This window comes from Petaurus breviceps, unplaced genomic scaffold (genome assembly GCF_028583685.1).
Source record: "Petaurus breviceps papuanus isolate PSGF00001 unplaced genomic scaffold, PetGlider_PUasm1.0 110, whole genome shotgun sequence".
NCBI classification, from domain to species: domain Eukaryota; kingdom Metazoa; phylum Chordata; class Mammalia; order Diprotodontia; family Petauridae; genus Petaurus; species Petaurus breviceps.
Window position 1 is genome coordinate 5,157,782 of NW_027185597.1, and position 24,760 is coordinate 5,182,541.

The following is a 24,760-nucleotide window of genomic DNA, read 5'->3' on the forward strand; positions in this document are numbered from 1 at the left end:
GATAGATAGATAGATAGATAGATAGATAGATAGATAGATAGATAGATATGGATATATGTGTGTCTATATATGTCCACATATACAAATATAAATATATATGCCAACACATATTTATATATATACACACTGTTTCTGAATTGCTAGATTTCAGGTATCATGATTTGGTTTGAATTGAAATGATTTTTTTTTCTCTACAGCAAACTCAGTCCTGTTCAGGCAGTTCCCTTGGATTCTACCTACCACTTCTCTGTCAAAAGTCCCTTCACTAAGCCTTTTCTTAACACAAAAAAAGTCCCCTGTAATGTGTGCCTGAGCACATGATGTTCTTGTAGCCTTTCCTTACCAGCATCTTTCTGGTCAGCTGTTAGGCTCTTTTCTGGCTTTTTACTGAAGCCCTGAAATCTGGATCAGATCATCCTGCTTTCTTCTTTCTTTTGCTATCTAGTACTCCCTATAGCTATGCCCTGCCCTGGCTCAAGTTTGGATGGAACAATCTTCCATCTATACAAAACCAGTATTTGTAAAATAGTACACAATATGGTATGGGGAGAGGCAAAAAGGAAGAGGTTTCTCCCTCTCCTCCCCCTCCCCCTCTCTTTCTCTCCTCCTCTCCCTCCCTCTCTCTCTGTCTCCCTCTCTCCCTCTCCCCCCCATATATGTCACTATCTACATATGTGTATGTTTGACCTGCCTTTCTTAAAGTATTTTAGGCTTAAAAACAGGGCCTCAGGTGTTTCTCTCCCATGAAGCCATTATAAATTTCCCATTTGTTAGAGTTCTCACCTTCCTAAAATTTACATGTACTATATGTATTTATGCACAGCTTGTGTTCTCCCAGTGAGTAAATTCCTATTTCACATTTGCATTTCTATCTCTAGCGTCTAGTGCAATGCTTTGAATATTGTGGATACCTAAAAAATGTTGGTTGAATTCACTTATTGAATTTTCAATCAGGAAAATTATTTGGTACATTAAAACCATACACATTGCAAGTTTCTTCCACTAATTCCCAACTTTTATCTTTAATTCACATTATGTAGCTCAATTTGTATCAAGATACCAAGGCAAGTAAGCAAGAATCTATTAAACACCTAGTACATGCCAAGAACTGTGTTGTGTGCTGGGGATACAAAGGAAGACAAAAATAGGTCCTACATTCAAGAAACTGACAGTATAATGGAGGAGATGTAAAAACAACTATATACAAACAAGATACATACAGGATAAACTGGAAGATAATCTCAGAGAGGAAGGCAGTAGGGGGATGGAGAAAGGCTTTTTGCAGAAGGTTAATGTTATCTAAGACTTGAAGGAATCTGGAGAAGCTGAGGAAGAAGATTCCTGGCCTGGGGGATAGCTAGAAAAAACACAGATATGCACATAAGGAACAACAAGAAGACCAGTTTCACTTGACTGAAGAGGAGGGAGATATAAGAAAATTGAACAGGCAGGAAGGTGCTAGATTGTGAATGACTTTAAAAAGCAAACAGGATTTTTTGTTTGAGACTGGAGGTAGCAGGGAGCCACTGTAGTTGATTGAATGGGGATGGAGGGCACCGTGGGCAAGCTTGTGCTTTAGGAAGATCACTTTAGTAGCTGAATGGAGAATGGACAGGAGTGGGGAGAGACTTGAAACAAGGAGAATAACCATAAGGCTATTGTAATAAGCCATGCATAATGTGAGGAAGGCCTACATCAGATTAATGGCTGTGTGTCCAAGAGAAAAGGGGGTATAGAAGAGAAATGCTGAGAAGGTGGAATCAGTAGGGCTTGGCAACAGATTAAATATGGGAGGGTGAGAGAGTGAGGAGTCAAAGATGACACTCCAGTTGTGAGCCTTGGTGATTGGGAAGATGGTAGTAATATCAAGGAGAAAAGCAAAATTCAGAAGAAAGGAGGATTTGGGTAGGGGGAGGAAAACGAGATCAGTTTGTGACCTGTTAAATGTAAGATGTCTGTAAGACATCCAGTTGGAAATCTCTAGTAGCTAGTTGGAGATGTAAGAATGTAGATCAGTAGAGAAGATGAGGTTGAATAAATAGATTGGACAATCATCAAAATAAAGATAATAATTGCTTCCATGGGAGTTAATGTGATCATCATTAGCATGGAGAGAGAAAAGGGCCCCCTGTTCTTAGTGGGCATGATCTTGATGATGATCCAGCAAAGGAGAAAGAGTGGTCGGGCAAGTAGAAGTAAACCAAGAAGAGAATAGTGTTTTTAAAAATCTAGAGGAGCAGCTAGGTGGTGCAGTAAATAGAGTACCAACCCTGGAGTCAGGAGGACCTGAGTTCAAATCCTGCCTCAGACACTTGACACACTAGCTGTGTGACCTTGAGCAAGTTACTTAACCCCGATTGCCCTACATTCCCTCTTCCAAGAAAAAACAAAACTAGGGAGAAGAGAGTATGCAAGGAAAGAGGGTGACCATCCATATCACAAGCCAAAGAAAAGTCAAGAAAGATAAAGATTGAGAAGAGACAAATTGGATTTGACAATTAAGGGATTATCAGTCCCTTGGGAGAGGGAAGGATTTGTTAAATTATGAGGACAGAAGTCTGGCTTTAAAGTGTTAAGAAGAGAATGAAAAGAAAGGAAGCAAGAGCAGCTAGTATTGATGGCCTCATCAAGGAGGTTAGCCACCAAAGGGAGGAAAAATAAGATATATTTGAAATGCCAGAAAAAGTACAGAAAATACAGACAATGGCAACTAAATACAAATATGACTGATCACAGCCTTTAACATCAAACCCAACATCTCCCCACCTCAGCTGCATATATTGAGTTTAATAATAATTCATAGTAATAATTCATATTATGGCTGACTAGTTCTACTATGTGATACCAAGGACAGTTCCTATGATAACCTACATTGATTCAGAATAGGGCAACTCTGTGTGTATGTATACATATATGTATTATACAATATATCTAAAATTTCATCATTTATGATGGCTCAGTAATATTCCATTACATTCATTTGCCATAAATTGTTTAGCCATTTCTCAGCAGGTAGGCAGTGCCTTAGTTTCCCTTTTTTCCTCCTATGAAAAGAGTTACTATACTTTTTGCATATGGGTTCTTTTCTCCTTTCTTTAATCTCTTTGGAATATATGCCTAGGAAATGCTTTGAAAATACTAAAGCATTATCAGGATGAGTTATTATTCCTATAGACATTTATATGTTTCTTTAGAGTATATATTTTGTGGTTCATTTAATATCAAAACTTATTCTAAAATCTTTGGAAGTCATTTTAATCAGTAGTATTGACCTTCAAATTTAATGTGGAAGCCACAGTTTGTGCTTTTATTGATCATTTGTTGAATTTATATATTGTCTTTCCTTCAAGTGACCCAATGTGTTTATCGGCATTGAATGCTAACAGCATTTTCTTCATTCCTGAGCCACATTGTGTGTATAATTCAAATGCATACACATACATACAATGTACACACACACACACACACACACACACACACACACACATACACTTTGATATATCAAATGTAGTTATAGAGGTAACATGGATAAAATACTAGCCTGGGAGTAAGGAAGACCCGGTCTTGAATTCCCTCCCTGAGACTGAGTACTCAGGGGACCTTGGTCATGTTCCCTCAGACACTCTACTGACTAGTCAAACCATGCTTCTTGTTGTTGCTTGCACATGACATCCCATCTATAAATTGTGTGTTATATAGGCTGTCCTCCCACTCCTGAAAATCACTTCCTATTCACTTTTAACTCTTAAAGTAATTTTCTGCCTCCAAAGTTCAGCTCAAAGACCACATTCTCCTTGAGTTCGTTCCTGCCTCCCCACCTCTGCTGCCTCCTCCCACCTCAGTTGCTTTGTCCTCATTGGTATACATCTGATATGTCCTAATATTAGTACATCCTGTTGATAGATTCCTTGATAGAATGCAGGTTCCTTAAGGATAAGAATTGTATATCCCCAGAGACTAGCACAGTGCTTACCCAGCACAAAATAGGTGTTTAACAAATGTTTACTAATTGATTAATTGATTTGACTTTACTCCTTTTTGCCCCAGAAAATGTCTTGTGACTTCTCTACTAAGTCACAAATGATTGGTATATGAGTCAGTGCAGGTAATTTCCACACAAGGAGTTTGCCATGCTGATGTCAACAAAAATCATAGCTCTTTCCCATATACATGTGGTCAGCCTATGGGTCTACCATTAAACATGCTACTTTTCTAGTATGTTATTAGTAATGAGTTTACCAATTCATCTAAAACAGGGGTGGGGAACCTGTGGCCTCAAGGTTACATGTGGCCCTCTAGGTCCTCAAGAATGACCTTTTGACTGAGGTTCCTGTAAGGGTTATGGGATTTAAAGATCTTCCATGCCCTGTTGGACTTGCTGATGTAGCAGGAAGGGGCGGAGCAAGAGGAAGCGGAAGCCAAGCTAGCGTTCCTGCGTTGGCTGGCGGTGGTGGTGACGGCGGCAGCAGCAGAGGCAGTGGCAGCGCAAAGCCCTTTTTGAGTTAGGACTGCTAAGGACTTTCTGCTAAGGACTCCTGCTGAGGACTGCCAGGGGCCGGAGCTGCTGGGAGCGCGCTTCCAGGACGCTGGGTGGTTGCTGTGTGTGGGGAGAGGAGGACCTTTGTCTGAGGTAGCCTGTTCTGTTTTAAAGGCTTGAAAATGTGGGTGCTTTCTACTTTATCTACCTGTGCCAATATCATAACTACTCTGATGGCTTTCACTTTCTGGTTTTGGGACTCAGTCTTTTGGTATCTTAATAAATTTTCTAGTTTATTTCCTCATATGGCAAACATGACGTATTTTGTAATGGATAATTATATCAGCATATTTGTAATCTCTATAGGCATTGTGAATATGGCATTGCTGATACAGTTCCCCACCTCTGATCTAGAACATATAATCTTTTCAAATGGTAGGAATAATCACAAGGACTACTCAAAAAAAGAGAGTATTCATATAGCAAATTGAGGAAAGATAGAAAGGTCCCAGTGTTCACTTTCCTATTTGGAAGAAAAGAAAGAAGGAAGAGGAGAAGGAGGGGAGGGGGAGGGAGAGGAGTAAGAGGATTATTATTATTTAATTGATACTCTTTGAAAAACATATAACAATGTTAGGACCATTATCCTATTTCACTTTCCTAATCCAATTACATTTCTCTAGATTTTAAAAACCAGAATAATTGATAAATAGTTAAGACAAAGGCCTGTCGGCTGCACAGCCCTATTATGCATAAATTCCTTCAATTATATACTCAGAAGCTATTTAGTACTAACCTACTATGTTCAAAGCATTATGCTAAACAGTGGGGTAGATTTGTTGTTCAGTCATTTCAGCTATATCATACTCTCCATAAACCCTTTTGGGTTTGGGGTTTGTTTGTTTTTTTGCTTTTTTTGGGAGGACAATTGAGGTTAAGTGACTTGCCCAAAGTCACACAGCTAGTAAGTGTATTAAGTGTCTGAGACTGAATTTCAACTTAGGTCCTCCTGAGTTCAGGGCCAGTTCTCTATTTACTGCATCACCTAGCTGCCCCCCTTTTGAGGTTTTCTTGACAGAGATACTGGAGTGGTTTGCCATTTCCTTCTCCAGCTCATTTCTATATATGAGGAACCAAGGTAAGCAGGGTTAAGTGACTTACACATGGTCACATGGCTTAGTAAGTGTCTGAGACAAGATTTGAACTCAGGAAGATGAACCTTCATGTAAGCATGCAGTAAAGCATGCAGTAACTAATAAGAAGAATCATTTTGGGCAAGAGATTCAAGAAAGAGCCAAAGTGTGATTTAAAGTCTGAGGAAGGAACAATCACTCCATGGAGATCACTGACTGTGAATTAGGTTTTAGTGAGAAAGCTGCCTATTTTTTGGAACTGACTAGATCACAGACTCATAGACTTATAGGTCTAGAACTTGAACAGACTTCAGAGGCCATTTAGTACATTTTACAGGGGAGGAAACTGAGGAACAGGGAGATTAAATGACTTGGCTAAGATTAATTGATTTTACTTTACTCCAAGATGTATTTTACTCCAGATCCCCTGTTCTTTCCCCTTTACTCCCCCTGCTCCAGTCAGATATTCCTCCCTATATCTACTAGCTTGGAATATGACATTCCAAAGGGCAAAGGAGTTGGATTACAATCGACTATCACCTATCCAGCAAAACTAGGATGGGGGGAGGGTGGAAAATGGACATTCAATTAAATAGAGGACTTTCAAGAATTCTTGAAGAAAAAACCAGAGCTGAATAGAAAATTTAACTTTCAAATGCGACTCAAGAGAAGCATAAAAAGGTAAACAAGAAAGGGGAACCATAAGGAACTTAATAAAGTTAAACTATTTATATTTCTGCATGGGAAGAAGATATTTGTAACTCATAAGACTTTTCTCATTATTAGGGTACTTAGAGGTATATATAGACAGAGGGTATAGGTGTGAGTTGAATATGAAGGGACGGCATGTAAAAAAAGATTAAGGGGTATTAAAAAGGAATGCTCTGGGAGAAAGGGAGAGGTAGAATGAGGTAAACTATCTCACATAAAAGAGGCAAGAAAAAGCTTTTACAGTGGAGAAGAGGTGGGATGTGAGGGGAAATGAGTGAACCTTACTCTCTTCAGAACTGCTCAAAGTGGGAATCACACACATACACTCAGTTGGGTATAAAACTTGATCTTACCCTATAGGAAAGTAGGAGGGAAAGGGCGTAAGAGAAGGGAGTGTGGTGATAGAAGGCAGGACAAATTGGGAGAGAGGTTATTCAAAGCAAAACATTTTCGAGGAAGGACAGGGTGAAAGGAGAGAAAACAAAATAAACATGGTGGGTATAGGGTGGAGGGAAATACAATTAACAATAGTGACAAAAACATTTTGAAGCACTTTTCTCTGATAAAGGCATCATTTTTCAAATATAGAAAGAACTGAATTAAATTTATAAAAAATAAGAGTCATTTACCAATTGATAAGTCATAAAAACATAGGATTAATTTTCAGGAGAAGTAATCAAAGCTATCTATAGCCATATGAAAAAAATCTCTAACTCACTATTGATTAGAGAAATGCAAATTAAAACAATTCTGAGGTACTACCTCATACCTATTAGATTGGCTAATAGGACATAAAAGGTAAATACTAAATGTTGGAGGGATATAGGAAAAATGTAATACAAATGCATTATTGGTGGAGTTGTAAACTGATTCAACCATTCTATAGAACGATTTGGAACTATGCCCAAAGGGCTATAAAACCATGCATACCCTTTGACCTAGCAATACCAATACTAGGTCTGTATTCCCAAAGAGATTAAAAAAAAAAAGGAAAAGGACCTATATGTACAAACAATTATTACAGTTTATTAATGGGGGGAAAGAATTAGAAATCGAAGGGATGTCCAATAGCTGAAGATGTGGCATGTAATTATGATGGAATACTATTATACTATAAGAAATGATGAGTAGGATGCTCTCAGAAAAACCTGAAAAAACTTGCATGGGCTAATGCAAAGTGAAATGTATGGTTTAAATGATAGCAATACTGTAAGATGATCAACTGTGAATGACTTAGTCATTCTCAGGATTACAACAATCCAAGACAATTCTAAAGGACTTATGATGAAAAATATTATCCATCCCCAGACAAAGAACTGATGGTATATGAATACAGATTTAAGCATACTTTTTTGCTTTCTTTATTTTTTTTTTGAGTTTTTTTTCTGCCTTCTTTCACAACATGACTATTATGGATATGTTTTTTTATGACTACACATGTATAACCTATATTGAACTGCTTGCCTTCTAAATGAGGGTGGGAGAGGAGAGGGAAGAAGGGAGAGAATTTGGAATTCAAAGTTTTAAAAATGGGTTTTAAAAATTGTTTTTATTTGTTACTGGCAGAAAATAAAAATAAACCACTTAAAAATTAAAAAAAAAAAGAAACCAGTCATAGAACTGAGAAGAAAAAGCTTACCATTTAAAACTAGAAGAGACATTTGAAGCCATCCAGTCCATCCCTCTCATTTTACAGATGAATAAACTGGGGCTCAGAGAAGATCAATGATTTCCACCGAGGTCACACAGCTAGTAAATTGGAATCCCTACATCATAAGGTAGTTAACTCAGTATCTGGCCCATTCTTGGTGCTGGTGCCCTGTGCCTAGTATTCATTTTCTTTTATTAACTTTTCAGTAGCCTTAAAGTTAGAAGAACATATGCTTTTCTAATATGTAGCCCAGCTGTACAAATAAAAAATGCCTACCAATAATATACACAGGCAGCAATGTAAATGAAATCATGGAGAAGGAAAATGGCAGGGCTAGTCAAGACACTCTCCAGAACTCAGCAGTCTTCACATTTATTAATATTTATTGAGCAACCATAATATTCAGGTCACCATAGAACAGTGTGACATGCAAAGGCACAGGTGGTATCTGTCCTTATTCAGTGAAACTGTACATAGCTGAAAGGAATAGTTACTCTGTTTACTTAGCAGGCTGTGTGAGTGGCAGGAAGGGTATTTTCTTGATTCTTTTGCCCATGGACCAAATAAACAAGCATCTCTGGGGAACAGATACAAACATATCTTAATATGGCATCCAAATTCCCCCCTCCCCCAGGCAGATGGACACACAGCCAGTCTCTGCCTTGAAAGTGCTTCCATTTTCTGGGGTTTCTGGACTATTCTCAGTCTGTCCATAGTTATACCATGCTCTTCAGGAGGAAAAAGTGCTAAAATATTGATCTCCACATATGAAACTCTTCTAGTATCCTCTATCTTCCATTATCTTTCATCTTTTTTAGTAATTTAAACTCCTAATGAGATGTCTAAAAGAAATCTTACAAGATTATTTATTTGTTTGCATGCTGCATCTGTCCACCCACATATCTACCCCAGTTGGATGTAAAGTGCTTGAGAGCAAGAACTGTTTCTCATTTTGTCTTTCTGTGCTTGGCAAATGGCACAATGCCTTTGGTGCAGTAGGAAGTTGGTAAATGCTTGTTGGATTGAGTTGAGGGAAGATCGAGTCCTTTCCTCAGCCTAAGTTTTCTAAATATTGTTCATAGAAATCATTTAATTTATAGACTGTGTCTGAGAAAAGAGGTAATGTTGCTGGAACTCTGAAGGGTAACATGTCAGAAAGTAATATTCATTAGGAAATTTCATTCATGATGACGGTATGGTATCATACACAGAAGGAGGCTAAGGTTCCCAATACCATGGCTGCCACCCTGTAAACTTGAATATAACATAGGAATCAGACCATTTTGGATCTAGAGCTAGAAGGGACGTTCTAATTCAGCTCAGGCATTTTATAGATGAAGAAACTAATACTTAATAACTCACCCAAAAGTTACACAAGTAGGAAGTGACAAAAGAAGAATTTGAACCCAGGGAATCTAGTGCTCTAGTGGTAACACTGTATCACAATACCTCTTATTTACTTTGCCACTCTGAACCTCAGTTGCTTCATTTATAGATTATAACTAACGATACTTGTACAACTTAGCCCAAAGCATTGCCTTGACAATTAAATAATATATTAAATGGAATGTACTTCATAAAGTATAAAAATTGATATCAGCTAATATTGTCAGATGACTCACTTCACATCCTAGTTCTGAGATTTAAAATGAGTAAATTGGACTGAAGAGTACCACACCAGACTGGAAAAGTTGACTGTCCTTGCTGGGGAACACTGAAGGACCTGGTTTATACAGTCTTGGTTAGATCGGGTAGTATCAAGGAAAGTAGGAGTTAGTCAGTCTGGACAAGGGCTATGGTAGTTAGAAGACACAGAGGTTGAGATGTCCAGGGCAGTGGATCAGAAAGAGCTAAGACTGAAGCAGTTCTGTGCTTGGGTAGATCACTGGCACAAATCATTGTGACAAAGTCTAGCATCTAACTATAGTTTTATATCCTTGAGTGTTGAGGGTATTCAATTGACTTTGTTCTCAAGGTGGAATTTTTTGGCTTTGTTCTTGTTATAATCATCATCACCATCACCATCACCATTATTAGCTAGCAAAGCATTTTGCTATATTATCACCTTTGATTCTCATTTGAACCCTGTGAAGTAGGTACTCCTATCCCCATCTTACAGATAAAAAACCTAAGACCCAGAGAAGTTTACCTTGCCCAGGGTAACTTAGCAAATAAGATTCTGAGACACAATTTGAACTCAAGTTCAAATTGAATACTTTGGTCTGCTAGGCAAACCTCACCAAATTATGATGAACTCAATTCTTCCAGGGTCCAAATTTTATTTTGACAGGACAATTGTTGTTAAGTGACTTGCCCAGGGTCACATTGCTAGTAAGTATCAAATGTCTGAGGCCAGATTTAAACTCAGGTCCTCCTTACTCCAGGGCTGATACTCTATCTACTGTACCATTTGGCTACCCCTGGGGTCCAAAAATTTAATCCCCATTACCCCCCAAGCAATTTTTATGTCTACTTTCTTTTGTTTCTCTGTTTTTGCTTTTTGGAGGGCAATTGGGGTTAAGTGACTTGCCCAAGGTCACACAGCTAGTTTTTGTGTTGTGTCTGAGGCCAGATTTGGACTCAGGTCCTCCTGACTCCAGGGCCAGTACTTTATTCACCACACCAGCTAGCTGCCCCTTATGTCTATTTTCAATGAGAGATTCTTATTGTCTAATATGAATTGCCCTAGAGGATACGTGTGTCCAAGGGGTCTAGTAATTGGTATACCTGTCCTCTCAGTCATCATACAGGTAGTCCTCTAGGAAATCCTACCACTCTGAAGCAAGGGTAAGATCTGATCCCAGCAATGTGGTACCTGACCTCTAAAGGCCCTTCCAACTCTAACATTGTATTTTTTCATGATATAATAGCCAGTAATATTTTCCATTACTGACAGCTTTACTTAGCAAGTTTTTCAATGTTTCTCTGATGGACTTTTCATTTCATCCTGCCACCAATTCAATAGAAGCTACAACTGGGATTACTCGGTGCTTGAGGAATGTCTCTAGGGACAAAGACAACAAGAGTGGTGATAGAGGAAACTTAAATGTTTAATTTTGGGTTTGTGCTGAAATATTTTACAAGAAATGTTTTGTATGAATAGAATTCATTTTAAGGCAAAACTCGCATCATGCATGTGTATTGAATTTTTAAAAATGGCTTAGGTGCGGATAGAAAATGTAAAAGAAAGCTAATAGCAATCGATGTAGGCAGACAGTGTACTCTTCAGAGGAAACATGCAGAGGAAACCTGCTCTATAAATATAACAAATAATCAATAATGGTACAAATTGTGGATTTTGTATGGAATTTGAAGGCTTACCCTTCTGATTAAAATGACTTCCAAAGATTTCAGTGTGTAGTTTTGGTATTGATCAGACCCCAAGAGGTGCAAATTAAACAAAGAATTTTGCTCTGCAAAAGTACATTGAAATCCAACTATCATTCTTCTGCAAAATATCTGTCATTTTCCCTTTAGAAAGTCAAAACTGTGTTTGCTTGTGAGATTTGGTGTCATCATTGTTAAGAAAGATGAAGTAAAACATGGGCTTCTTACTAATAGAGAAGATTTACTGGAGTTCCAGAAATGTATGCTACTTAGGTTCTGGCTGTGTAGGGCCCCTAAATTAAATAGATTGTCTTTTCCTTTCCTTCCACAGGGAACTACTGGAATGCTGCCTCATTCTTTACACCATCATCCTACCTTTACTTCTCTACTTTCCAAGGGGAAACAAGTGCTGACATCTCTTTCTACTTCAAAACTTCAGCTGCTGATGGAGTGTTTCTGGAGAATCTGGGGAATACAGATTTCATCAAACTTGAGCTGAAATGTGAGTTTATTCTGTTCAAAACCTGCATTAATAACCATGGGGAACTGTGTTGGTTGGGGGGATGCCATCATTCTGGTTCTGTGCTTATAGAAAACTTGAATGTATAGTTATTTTCAATCTCTGTGGAAACTAAAGTGACATTGAGGTCAAACTGATCTAGCCAGCTTAAGCTAAAATGAAGAAGTGGTATAACACTGTAAACAGATTTAAGAAAGTCTTGAGGAGCAACTAGGTGAATAAAGCACCAGCCCTGGAGTCAGGAGGATCCAAGTTCAAATCTGGCCTCAGACACTTAACACTTACTAGCCGTGTGACCTTGGGCAAGTCACTTAGCCCCAATTGCCCTGCCTTCCTCCCTCCAAAAAGAAAAAAAAAGAAAGAAAGGCTTGAGTTCAGGTCCCATCTCTGCTACTTATTAGCTGTGTGGCTAAGAGAAAATCATTTAAACTCTTAGTGCTAAAGCAGATCTCAAAGACAATAGTGACCAATGAGGAAATTGAGGCTTAAGAAGGATTAAGTATTTGCTAAATGTCACAACATGTACCAAGCATGGAAGGCAGGGTTTGAACCCAGGTCCTTTCACTTTAGAATTAGCTTTCTTCTGTACCACACTGCCTCTCAATCAGCAGCAGTGGAGGGACTTTTCCCAGAAGAAGTTCCTTGTGCTGTAAGCTTATGGGTCTGAAACAAAATCCAAGCTCCAGTGTGGTGCTAATGGAATAAAGATTTGATGGAAAAGTACTTTCTACTGTATTGTTTTGGTGAATTTGAAGTCTGTCTGGGTGCTTCTGGATATCTGGAAGTATCCTGATATTGAGTACTTCTGTCACAATGTAGAACCACACAGTCACATTTCCATCTCCAAACGCTACACATTCAGGGGAAATGTGATGGTTCCCTTTTGCTTCCGAAATAAACTACAAAATCCTCAGACTGATATTCAAAGCTCTTCCCAGGTTAGTTGCCGCTATTATTTCAGGCTCCACTTTTCCTGCTATTGTTGTTGTTGTTCAGTCTTTTCAGTCATGTTCAACTCTTTATGACCTTGTTTGGGGTTTCCTCAACAAAGATACTAGTTTGCTATTTCTTTTTCAAGCTCATTTTACAAATAAAGAACTGAGGCCAACAGGGTTACATGACTTGCACAGGGTCACACAGATGGTAAGTGTTTGAGGTCAGATTTGAACGATGATTTGAAAGATGTGTCTTCCTCACTCCAGGCCCAGAGCTCTCTCTACTGTGCCACGTGACTGCCCCATTTATACATTCTCCATTTTAGTCTAATTGAAATCCTAGCCATTGTGCATATATTATATTCGATTCTCCTGCCTTTGTTCCTTTTTATAAACGATCCTCCATCTGGGGAAGGGGTTCCTTTCTCAACCCTACCTAATTAATGAAAATCCCTTTTTTTTCAAACCATGCTGTTTTGTGTTCTGTCTTAAAATCACAGAGTGTAGTAGATAGAATTCTTGGGCTGGCGTGAGGAATCCTTCCTCAGACACTTACTAGCTATATAATCCTGGTCAAGTCATTTAACCTCTGTCTACCTCAGTTTCCTCATCTGTAAAATGTGGTTGATAATAGCACCTACCTCCCAAAGTTATCATGAGAATAAAATCATATATGTGAAGTACTTTATGAAATTTAAAGTACTATATAAATGTTTCCAGTAGTAGTTATTATTTTTATTAAACAGCCTGGGTTTCACCTGCCGACTGTGAAATCTGTCCTGAATCCCTCGATCATTAGCACTTTCTCCTTGGAATAACCTTTGCATCACACTGTATATGGCTTGTATGCAACATTGTGTGCTAACAAGAACACGGAACTTGGAGTCACAGGACCTGAGTTTCAATTCCACTTGTGCTACTTAATATCTGTATGACCTTGAACAAGCCCTAACAACTCTCTGGACCAGTTTCCTCATGTGTGAAATGAGGGGATTGACCAGAGGGTGTCTGATCTTACCAACTCTCAGTTTCTGCTCCTCTGGTGAGTCTACCACCAGTAGCAGCAGCACCACCACCACCATCTCAATGGAAAGCAAATTTCTCGAGGATAAAGATTTCCTGGGTTTTTGTTTTGTTTTGTTTTTGAATCTCTAGGCCCTAGCACAATTCCTTGCCCATAGCAAGCATTTGATGTTTGTGGAATTGTTGCATGAATTGTTGAATTCACTTAAAGCCAATTGCAAAGCTATCAACATTAAAGGGGGGAAGGGGAGCTTTGAAGTAATGGAAGTCAAGCACGGAAACTGAGATCTCAGAGAAGATTTTGGAGAGGAATTGGGGAAGGGCAATAGAAGAACAGGAAGAAAAGCAATTTAAAGTACATTTTGGAAGTTACTGGGGGAAAGAACATGGCTAATTAGTTTCTTATCAATCCTTTTTAAACTATTTTTTATGGTTTTCACCAACAATATATACTTCTGCTAAAACAAGTAGTTTTTAAATGTCTTGGTGAAATGACTTTGAAATTAATCAAGTCAAAGGAATGGGGATAGAAACTAGAACAGCTACTGTGGTTTCATTGATTCAGAGACTTCCAGGTAGGGGAAACTTTCTACCACTGCAAGTCAACCCTTTGTCTGCAAATACAATCTTTGAGAGTTGACTAAAATACTCAATAGTCAAAGTCAGCCAGGATGTCAGAGGCAGGACTTGAACCCAGATTTTTCTTATTCTAAGGTCAACTCTTTATCCGGTATTCCACCACTAATCGAGTCAAAAGCCAACTCATATACTCATTTTTTTTTTATCACATGAGAAAATAGGTTAGTCTGGGAATAATGAACAGGGATTTTTTCTTCTTTTTTACAATGTAATACCTTCATAAATAGCATCAAAGAATCTGTGTTTTCCCTAGTATAGATACCCACTCAACCAATGAGGAATGCAATCACTGATAATAATAATTATAATAAGCATTTATATAGTGCTTTAAGATTTGTAAAGTGTTTCACTAGTATTATCTCATTTGATCCTTACAACAATCCTGAAAATTAAGTACTACTTTTGTCTGCATTTTAGAGATAAAGAAACTGAGGCAAATAGAGGTTAAATGACTCACCCAGGGTCTTAAGGCTAATATTACCTGAGGTCGAATTTGAACTCAGTTCTTTACTGATTCTAACTCCTGTATTATTTCCACTGTAGTTGAGTCACTGGTCTTCTTGAGTTACTGCAGCTAATAAAAAAATTTTCTTCCCTAAGTAGGCCACCTTATGATGATGAATTTTCTTACCATCATACCTACCTAAACTGGACTTTAAATAACAGTTGCCAAGCGAGTATTTTAAGCTTTTCAGGTTTAGTAGACCTTGCATTCCACTGGCATAGCTTTGGAGAACCAAGGGTCATGATGAGGCCTTGCAGTAGTGGAGGTCCAATGGTAATGAGGCAGTTTTAAATTCCATCTGTTCATATTGAAGGATAGGAGGAAATGAAACAGCTCTCTAAGAAGAAGAGATATTAGAAAGGGGTAAGGGGCACCATTTGAAAAGAATGTTTTGAAAAGAGTGGCAGAATAGAGAATAAAGGCAGAGGCCCTAAATAGGAAATGTAAGACAGTCCTAGGTAAGGGGAGAGATAGCACAGAAGGGATATAATCATAAAATAGAAATGAAAGGATTGGATTTTTAAAGGTTACATGAAATAAAGGAGTTGGGGCTAAACAGAGAGATTATGTTACATGTGCTGCATGATAAGTTGTTGGCCAGAGCCAACATAAGCCCAGCAGAAAATTCAGGGGAATTAAAGAATATGTTTGCATGAAGGAATCATTCCCTTAATCAGTAAACATTTATTAAGTGCCAACTGTGTGCCAAGAACTGTGATAGGTGCTGGGGATACAAAAAGAGGCCAAAAACAACCCCTGCCCTCAAAGAGCTTACATTGTAATGAAGGAGATACTATGCAAACCAATATATGCAAAGCAAGGTATATAAAGGATAAATATGAGATAATTAACCAAGCAAAGGGCGGAATTGAGTGATCGGGGAAGGCATTCAGTAGAAAGTAGGATGTTAGTTGAGAATTAAAGGAAGCCAGGAAGAGCTTAAGGAAGAAGAGTTTTGAAACACCTGATTTCTAACTATAAAATCACTCGGAGCTTTGTCTGGTTTGTTTTGGATCAGTACAAATTTATATTGATTTTGGCAGAATTATACATTTGGTTTACTTATAAACTATAGGTGGCACCTTGCTGGGGTTGGAAGGGCATGGTAGGGGGAGCAGAGATGGAGCGAAAAGGATGATAAACTTCATAAGGATAAAGGCCCTGTAGGATAACAGAGATCTTATGCCTCCTATTCCAAGTTTGTATTACATTGCCACTTTCCGTATATTTTGTGGACTGGCCAAACTGGTCTGTTCTCTAAACCCTGAACCCTCTGTGTTTTCTGTTGGCTCCATGCCTTGGTTTATACTGTGTGTTGCACGTTGTTTGCCCTTCCCCTTTTTACCCAATGAAATCCTATTCATCCTTTAAAGACCAACTAGGCCATCACCTTTTCTGCGATGCTTTACCTGATCTCCAGAGTGATTGTTCCTTCTTTTCTGTGACTTCACATTGTACTTCATTTTGCCTCTTGCTAACACTAGATAATATTGTGAGTTGGAGTTATCTGTGTTTATGTCTTATCCTTGAACTTGATTATAAATCTCATGAATCTGGAAATTGTATCTTACCTAAATTTTATATTTATTCTGGTACATAGTCAATGCTATAGGTGCTTAATAATTGTTTGGTGTGTGAATGGATATAGATCAAAAAGAGGTACAGAGTGCTCTGAGAGGTCTGAGAGGGAATAATCGCTTTTGGGGATGGAGGTGAAATGGGAGAGGGACCAAAGAATGATAGGTAGGCAATTATACATTTTGGTAATTCCATACACATCCAAATAGGTATCCAGTGGCAGACCTGGGATTCAAATTGAATCTCAATGCAGCATGTTTTTTCCTCTACACAGAGTTCCCTCCCAGTATGTATGCTATTATATGTCACTGAAAAAACAGTTAAGAAAAACAATATGTGTTTATCTGTCATCATTAAACAGACAGGAACTGTCTCATACTGAACCATAAATGCAAATATAGAAAGATCACTCAATCTGAAATCAATCCACCTTTCTGAGCCTCAGTTTCCTCCTTGTTAATATGAGATACTTGGACTAGATATCCTTTTCAGCTCTAAATCTATGAACCTGCTACTGTTTTGTTATGTAGTCTGTATCATGTAAGTCTGTACTAGAGTTGTAATGATATTGGAGAGGGCCAAGGCAGTACAACATATGTTTACACTTGCAATTCCATAATAAAATCTTGTTCATTTCCCTTTATGAACAATCTAAAGATACTTTAAAAGGTTCCCCAGGCCTCTTGTAAGATGAAAAGTTTTTGACACAAAGCTGCTGATCTCACCACATTTAAGACTCAGATTTTCATTTTATCCTATACCTAGATAATCCCTGCTTTATATTTAACATAATAGTCTGTGACATTCAAGGGGCAAATCAGATTATCTGCTGGCCTATGCTTGAGGCTCCTGTTGCTGCTCTGACTATGAGGAGTTAAAATGTATTTTCAAAGTTCTGTGAAATCAAGAATATCAGATGGAAAATCATTATTATATATTATTTCCATCGGGGTTCAGAAAAACCCAAAGATAGTTGCCTTATGGGTAGAAATGTACATTTCACGATTTGAAAAAAAGCTTTTCAGTGTAAATGATAAGAAGTGCTTTCATGAAGAACACAGTGATAAAATGCTGATAAGAGCATGGCTGGGGCTTTTGGCTGGCCCATTTATCAAGCACTCTCCTTGCTGACTCTTCCTTGTCAAGACCCATAGAGCGGTTGGCAGAGATGGAGAATTCTCTCCAGCCCATTTTCTTCTTTACATAGATCAGTAAATCTAAAGGACCTAATTGTTAGTGCAGTCAGTGGACAACCAAGATGGTTCAGGAGGATGTAGCTTTTGGTGTTAATGGTTTTTGTATTTCTCTCCTCCTTTTGCTTTTAACTCATTATTTTTCCTGACCTCACCTTCTCTTAGGAGTTCAATTTTTATTTTTCTCCTTAGACTTCCCTTCTCTAAACTGTGATTTTAGCCTACAGATTTTCCTATGATGACATTTCTCTTAATCATTTACATTGTGCCCTTCTGTCAGAGTCCAAAGCACACTGAAGACATTTCTTACTAATGAGTCATATTCTAGTATGTTCATGACATTCATCTCCACATTTTAAAGAGTGGGGAGGAATACACAGTCAAAAAGAAAATTATAATGATTCTCATCCTCAATAACAGTTGCATTTAACACTTTCTCTTTCATAAAGATTTATATACCAAATGCTTACAATTTACCAGTTAGATGCAGTATTCCACCTAAATGAAATAAATCAAGAGTAAAATCAATGTATCGTGGGTTTAGAGCTAGAAGGGACATTAGAGACAAACTAGTAAAACCCCTTCATTTGTAGACCAGAGAAAAGGTCCACAAAAGTTATGTGACTTGCTCAAGGTTACTCACATTAAATAATTCTCTTTTATCAACTACAAAATTACCGCACAGTGATATTTTGCATTAACTACAAAAGGTCATAAAACCAAGCAATGGTAGAACTACTATGGTGAGCTCTATTCTTGAAATTGAAAGAATCCTGGCTGGATTTGAGTGGCATGTGAACTAGGAAAGCTAAGGCAATATTGGAGGGATAAAAGGTCATATTAAAATCAAAGAAGTTTTCTCCTCATCAGCTTAAATAAAACCAGTTCCTTTACCATATTGGTCATCCACTTCTAGGTACGTTCCAGATCACCTTTCCTGAAATCTGGTTCCAGGAAAAATTTTGCTTGTTTTCTAAGAATTAATTATTTCATAGTAAGTTTGCCAGCTCTTGGCCTGGTTCTCATTTTTTAACCATGCTCTTGTCTGTGCTTCAGTCTCCCTTTTCATTGTGGGCTTATATGGTCCTTGAAACACTTTACTTCCTCACATCAATAGTACAACAATATCTCTAACAGTAATTGACATATTCTCTTTATTTAGAAGCTACCACTTTGACACATTTCCTTGGAGTAATATCCATTCTTCAAAGCCACAGATTCAAAACTGCAACAAAAGACAACAGTGAAATGTGAAATGAGAGTGACAAAAAACTGAACATTCAACTCAAAGAGAACTCCGTGTGGTTATATATGGAAGCCAGGTCTATCTGGACAGTTAGGCTGTCTAAATTAGCCTACTACACACACACACACACACACACACACACACACACACACATGACCATCACTTTCCTGAAGTGAAATCATATAAAAATTGTTTGTCCCAGATAAATTCATGTGGCACTCTAGGATTCAGGAGACCCATAGTCCTAGTTTTTGTTTGTTTGTTTGTTGCTTTTTTTTAGAGGGCAATTGGGGTTAAGTGACTTGCCCAAGGTCACATGGCTAGTTTTTGTGTTAAGTGTCTGAGGCCGTATTTGAACTCAGGTCCTCCTGACTCCAGGGCCAGTGCTCTATTCACTGCACCACATAGCCGCCCTTAGTCCTAGTTTTATTAATTAAACTGTAGGGTATTATACCAGTTTTGTCTTCAGTTCCTTTATCCATACCATGCAGAAGTTAGACTATATGACCTTTGAGGATCCCCCAGCTCTGGCACTCTATGATTCTATGAAAGATCTCCATTATTGAAACACTGAAGCAAAAAGGTCAAAATTTGAACATCTAATAGTTAAATACAATTTAGAAGCAATTATGGATATATGCTGTCAGGAATGAATATATTTCTTGGAAAAAGTAGCTTGGAGGGGCAGCCAGGTAGCACAGCGAGTAAGAGCACCAGCTCCAGTGTTGGGATGACCAGGAGATTGAATCCCGGGCTCAGACACTTAGCACCCACCCAGAAACACCTGGCCATGTAACCTTGAGCAAGTTACTTAACCCCAATTGCTTAAAAAAAAAGTAGCTTGGAAAAAAATGTAGTAAACTTCAAATTGAAATTGAAACATCTTGGAAGTTGAAAGCAAGTGCCATCTCAACCCCTCCTCCTCTGGTCCCTGCCCCAACATCTTCCCAGGACTATACTTTGGTACAAGAGGCAGTGTTTTATAGGGTTTAGTTAGGTTATTAGATTTGAAATGCCTGGGTTCATTCATATCTAATCTCTGATATGTAATAACTGTGTGACCATGGGCAAATTGCTTTAGCTCTATAAGACTCAATTTTCTCATCTAAAAAGTGAGAAGAATAATGCTTATAATACTTCTCTCACAGGGTTGGTGTGAAACTCAAATGAGATGAAATATGTGAAGCACTCTGAAAACTTTAAAGTGTTATATAAATGTTAGTAATTATTTTTATTAAGTAGAAGAAATAGAACATTCCACACTGAGTACCAAACTGGTTGGGTTTTTTTTTTATTGGTCCATTATGTAAATATTAGAATTTAGGTGTTCAATTATATATAGTCAACACTCTGATTTTTGCAAAAGCAAATGCAATTCTTTTTTTTTTTCCAACTTCTGCTGCACTGTGGTAGACTTCCATGTTGAGGGAGACATAACTAGGGTGGGGGGAGGCAGCCAAAGCTCTTCCCCAGAGCACCACATTTAGAGGATCCTGAAAGCACACACAGTACTTGATGAGGAAGAGCAAAGCACCTGGCTGTCAAAAAGAATTAATTAAAAATAGGAAGCTACCAGATGGGCTGCTTTCTCACTCCAGTTGAACTCCTTCCTGGTGCTCTAGATTTGAGGGTCTGTTTCATGGCTTCACCGAAGGCAAGGCTTTTGCTGCCCCAGGTGGAAATATTGTGAACTACATCTCTTCATGTGGACATAGTTTCAGCCTTTCTGCTAGCAGGGTATCTCTAAGGAAGAGCACTTCCACTTAGTGACAGTTAGCAGTATATACTGAAGAAAACTTTCAGGAGGCTACACTCTGTCAATCTGCTCTGCTCAGAAAGGAACAAAAAGTAAAAGCATCCATTTCCAAGATGTATTCTTCTTCAAATGATTATGAGGAATATTCAGAGAAAGATCCTGTAGAGTAAATCAAGGCTGATGAATCAGAAGAGTCGACAAATGGTAATCTACCTTCTGCTATTTCTGAACTAGAACAGCTCTGTATATTTAAAGCATCTTACACACATCTCGATGAGGAATGGAAAATTCCACTTCCCTGTGCTATGATGCCTTTGTGGAGCAGTGAGGACAAATCAGGACAAATTTCAAGTTAGTTATTCAGCCAAGTTTGGTAGCACCTAGTTCTTTTTATCACTGTTGTTTTACAACATTTTAAGGAAATTGATCATCAAGTTAGAACAATAAGCATTTATTAAGTGTCTCCTATGTGCCTAGTACTGATGCTAAGAACTGGGGGTATAGAGAAAGGTAAAAAGAAAATCCCATGGGATGGCTAAGTGGGTCAGTGAGTATAGCACCAGCCCTGGAGTCAGGAGGACCTGAGTTCAAATCCGGCCTCAGACACTTAACACAAAACTAGCCTGTGACCTTGGGTAAGTCATTTAACCCCAATTGTCCTTCCAAAAAAAGAAGAAAAAAAAAGAAAGTCCCAGCTATCAAGTAGCTCACAATCTAACAGGGGAAATGATGTGAAAACTATGTATAAACAATATAGAAAGGATAAATTGGTGGAAGATAAATTCCCTCCAGCAAGGGAAGACATTCACATTAAGGAAGATCAGAAAAGGTTTCTTGTGATTTGGACTGGGACTTCAGGAAGCCAAGCTGAGAAGAAAAAACTCCAAGTATGAGAGACAACCAGTGAAAATGAATAATTGGGAAATAGAATATATTGTATGAGGAACAGCAAGGAGGCCAATGTCACTGGACTACAGAGTAAATGAGTATGACTAAAGTGAAAGAAGGAAGGTAGGATGGAGCCAGGTTATGCCAGTTTTTATTTTATCTTAAAGGCAGTACAGATCCACTGAACAAGGGACAAACACCATGAGAACTGATCAGTTTGGCAGCTGAGTAGAGGATGGATTGGAGAGAGGAGAGTATGGATGCATGAAGAAGAATTGGGAGGCTACTGCTTATAGGCCAGCTGAGAAGTTATGCAAGAATGAGGAAGATGATTATGATATGAGTGGAGAGGAGAGGAGAAAACATAACAAAGATGGCTGTGTAAGGAGAAAATACCAAACTCTTGAAAGTGAATGGATATAAAGGATTAAATGAGTATAAAAGTCAACTTCCATTGAGGAAAGAGTACCCCAAAATGGGAGTGGAAAACATTGTCAGATACTGCATAGAAGTCAAGAAGAGGGACTAAGAAAAAACTATTGGATTTAGTAATAAAGAGCTCATTGGTGATGCTGGAAAGAGCCATGTCAGCCAAGTGATAAAGTCTGAAGTACAATTGAGAATGACAGTGAGTAAAGCCAAAGAAGTGGAGATGTTGAATATATATCATAATTTACAGCAGTTTGTCTCTTGAAGATGGGAGAAATAGAGGATAGCCGAAGGGGTTTTTTGTTTATACAAAGAATAGGAGAGAGCTGGGCATATTTGTAGGCAGTAGGGAAGGAGTTAATGCATAAAGACAGACTGAAGTTGAAAAAGGAAAAGGGAATAATTGAAAGGGCAAGATCTCAGAAAAGATAGGAAATTTGTAACTTTTTTTCCCTTTGCAATTTCTATCACTGCGATTTGGCTTTTATGTTTTCCTATAAAGTCCTTTTCATCATACCTATGTGAGGAAGGTAGTACAAGTGTTATAACCATTTTAAACATAAGAGCATGAAAACTCAGAGTTTGTGATTTTTCCCAAAGTTACCCAACTAGCAGATATCAAACCAGAGATTGGAAGTGATCCAATCTCTCCCAATGACAATTTCACAATGCAGGCATTATCTAAGCCAGACAGTCCTGATTCCACTTGTAACCCTCTAGTGACAGCGAACTCATTACCCTGTTTTACGGAGATTACCCATTTCTTTTTCCTTTTTTAACCTTTGTAATTGTTGGCATCTTTATGTTCTTATGGCAGGTAGTCCCTGCCCAGTCCTCTGGCACTTCACTTCTATTTTACAGAGAAGTCATTATCATTGACTGTATCCTCAAATAGACAGATACATAACTGCCCAAATTTGGTATCCTTCCAACCTCTCTACTACGGGTTTATCCATCTCTCCCCAAAGGATTCCAGGGGATTTCTAAGCCACCCCACATATCTCTCCATTTATTTATATCCATTGCTAAGTAGATATAGGTTGCTCTTACTGTATATTTCTACTCCATCCTTCTCTGGTGAAATTATATTCTGAGCAGATCTAAAACTGTGCATGTCATAGGAACAATGAATTTCAGAGTTGAAAGAGACCTCAATAACCAACTAGTCCAACCTTTACCTGAAAAATAATTAGCCTCTACAACATATTTGAAAAGCAGTCATATAGCTTTTGCTTGAACATTTCTTAGGAGGGACATGCCACTGCCTCCCAAGAGAGCCCATTCTACTTTCCAATGACTCTAATAATTATGGTCAACCTTTCTGTAGGAAACTTCTTTGAACTCAGTTGCACTGCTCATCAGATACCCAGCACTTTACTTAAAACCTTTTGACTCTGTTAGCACCTCCTAGAATATATGACAATAGCCTTCCAGAAATCAGACCCACCACCACAACCTGATGAGGCATCAGAGTCAATATTATTATAATAGTAAATCTCCACATACTGCTCCTCAGGGCAGATGGTCTTGTTAATGGTGTCCAAGTCATTTCATTGAATGCCTCCATTGTACATGGGTCATATTACTATAAAGAAATGTACTACTATTCCTACATCATTTGTTTTTGCTTAGTGAAATTTCATACCTGTGCCTTTTCTTTTGTTCTGCCTCAACCTTGTTGAATCATGCTTCATCTGAAGGACTTGCTTCTTGTTAAGATTTGAGAGCTTATGTTAGAGGGGCAGATTCTTTGAGAACCCAAGGTGCTTTCCATGCAGTGTTGAGATCAAAGTCAGTCAAGGCTGTTGCCATAACCTTCCTGTTAAAAAATATGTTAGAAAGTCAGAAAGACCAAAACCTGAAGTCAAGGAACTTTTCTCATTGTATCCAACCTGCATGAAAATATGAGACATTGTTTTCCCCAAAATGAGGAATAAATCTAAGTTGATGAGATCACACTCAAATCAAAAATAGTTCACACTTACATAGCACTTGATAGTTACAAAACACTCACCTATATTACCTCATTCAATCCTCAAAATAGCCCTGAGAGTTAGATAGTGTAAGTATTCTTGTTTTTCAGTTAATAAATGTTTATTTTCTCTTCCTACTGCACTCTTTCTCTCAATTGTATCAATGAGGAAATTAAGACACAGAAAGTGTGACATGCTGAAGGTCTTGTCACCAGTAGGCAAGGATGAACTAAAGTGCACTGCTTTTTCCATTCCTCCATCCAGTTTACTAGGATAATCGAAGAATTCATTAGCTCTAGGGTCAGAGGGCTTGAGTTTGAATCCCACCTCTGACACTTATTACATTTCTGACCTGGGGCAAGTAATTCCATCTATCTGGGCTTCCATTTCCCCAAGAATAAAATAAGGAGGTTGGGTAGATGGACTCTAAAGTTCTTTCCTTCTCTAGATTTAGAATCCTATAAACCAAAAAATCTGAAAGTGATAGAGAGGAGAAGGAACTTGCCAACAAAAATATGTGTATTAATAAGAAATTTAGAAACTTTATAACAAAAATCCTAATGCATAAAGGAGTCACAAAGATAAAGAATTGGAAATCAAGAGGATGCCTATCAACTGGGGAATGGCTAAACAAGTTGTGGTATATGAATGTAATGGAATACTATTGTGCTATAAGAAATGAGGAGCAGACGGACTTCATAATAACCTGGAGAGACTTATATAAACTGATGCTGAGTGAGAAGAGCAGGACCAGGAGAAATTTGTACACAATTGCA

At 38.2% G+C, this 24,760-nt stretch overlaps 1 protein-coding gene across 1 annotated transcript in view; it reads left to right on the forward strand.

The window, feature by feature from the left end:
- LOC138156879 (contactin-associated protein-like 2) overlaps positions 1 to 24,760 on the forward strand; it is a 2,167,135-nt gene that overhangs the window by 1,833,635 nt on the left and 308,740 nt on the right. The window contains exon 16 of the mRNA XM_069082365.1: positions 11,631 to 11,801. Within this exon, the coding sequence (XP_068938466.1) occupies positions 11,631 to 11,801 (171 nt within the window). The remainder of the gene's footprint in view (positions 1 to 11,630; positions 11,802 to 24,760) is intronic.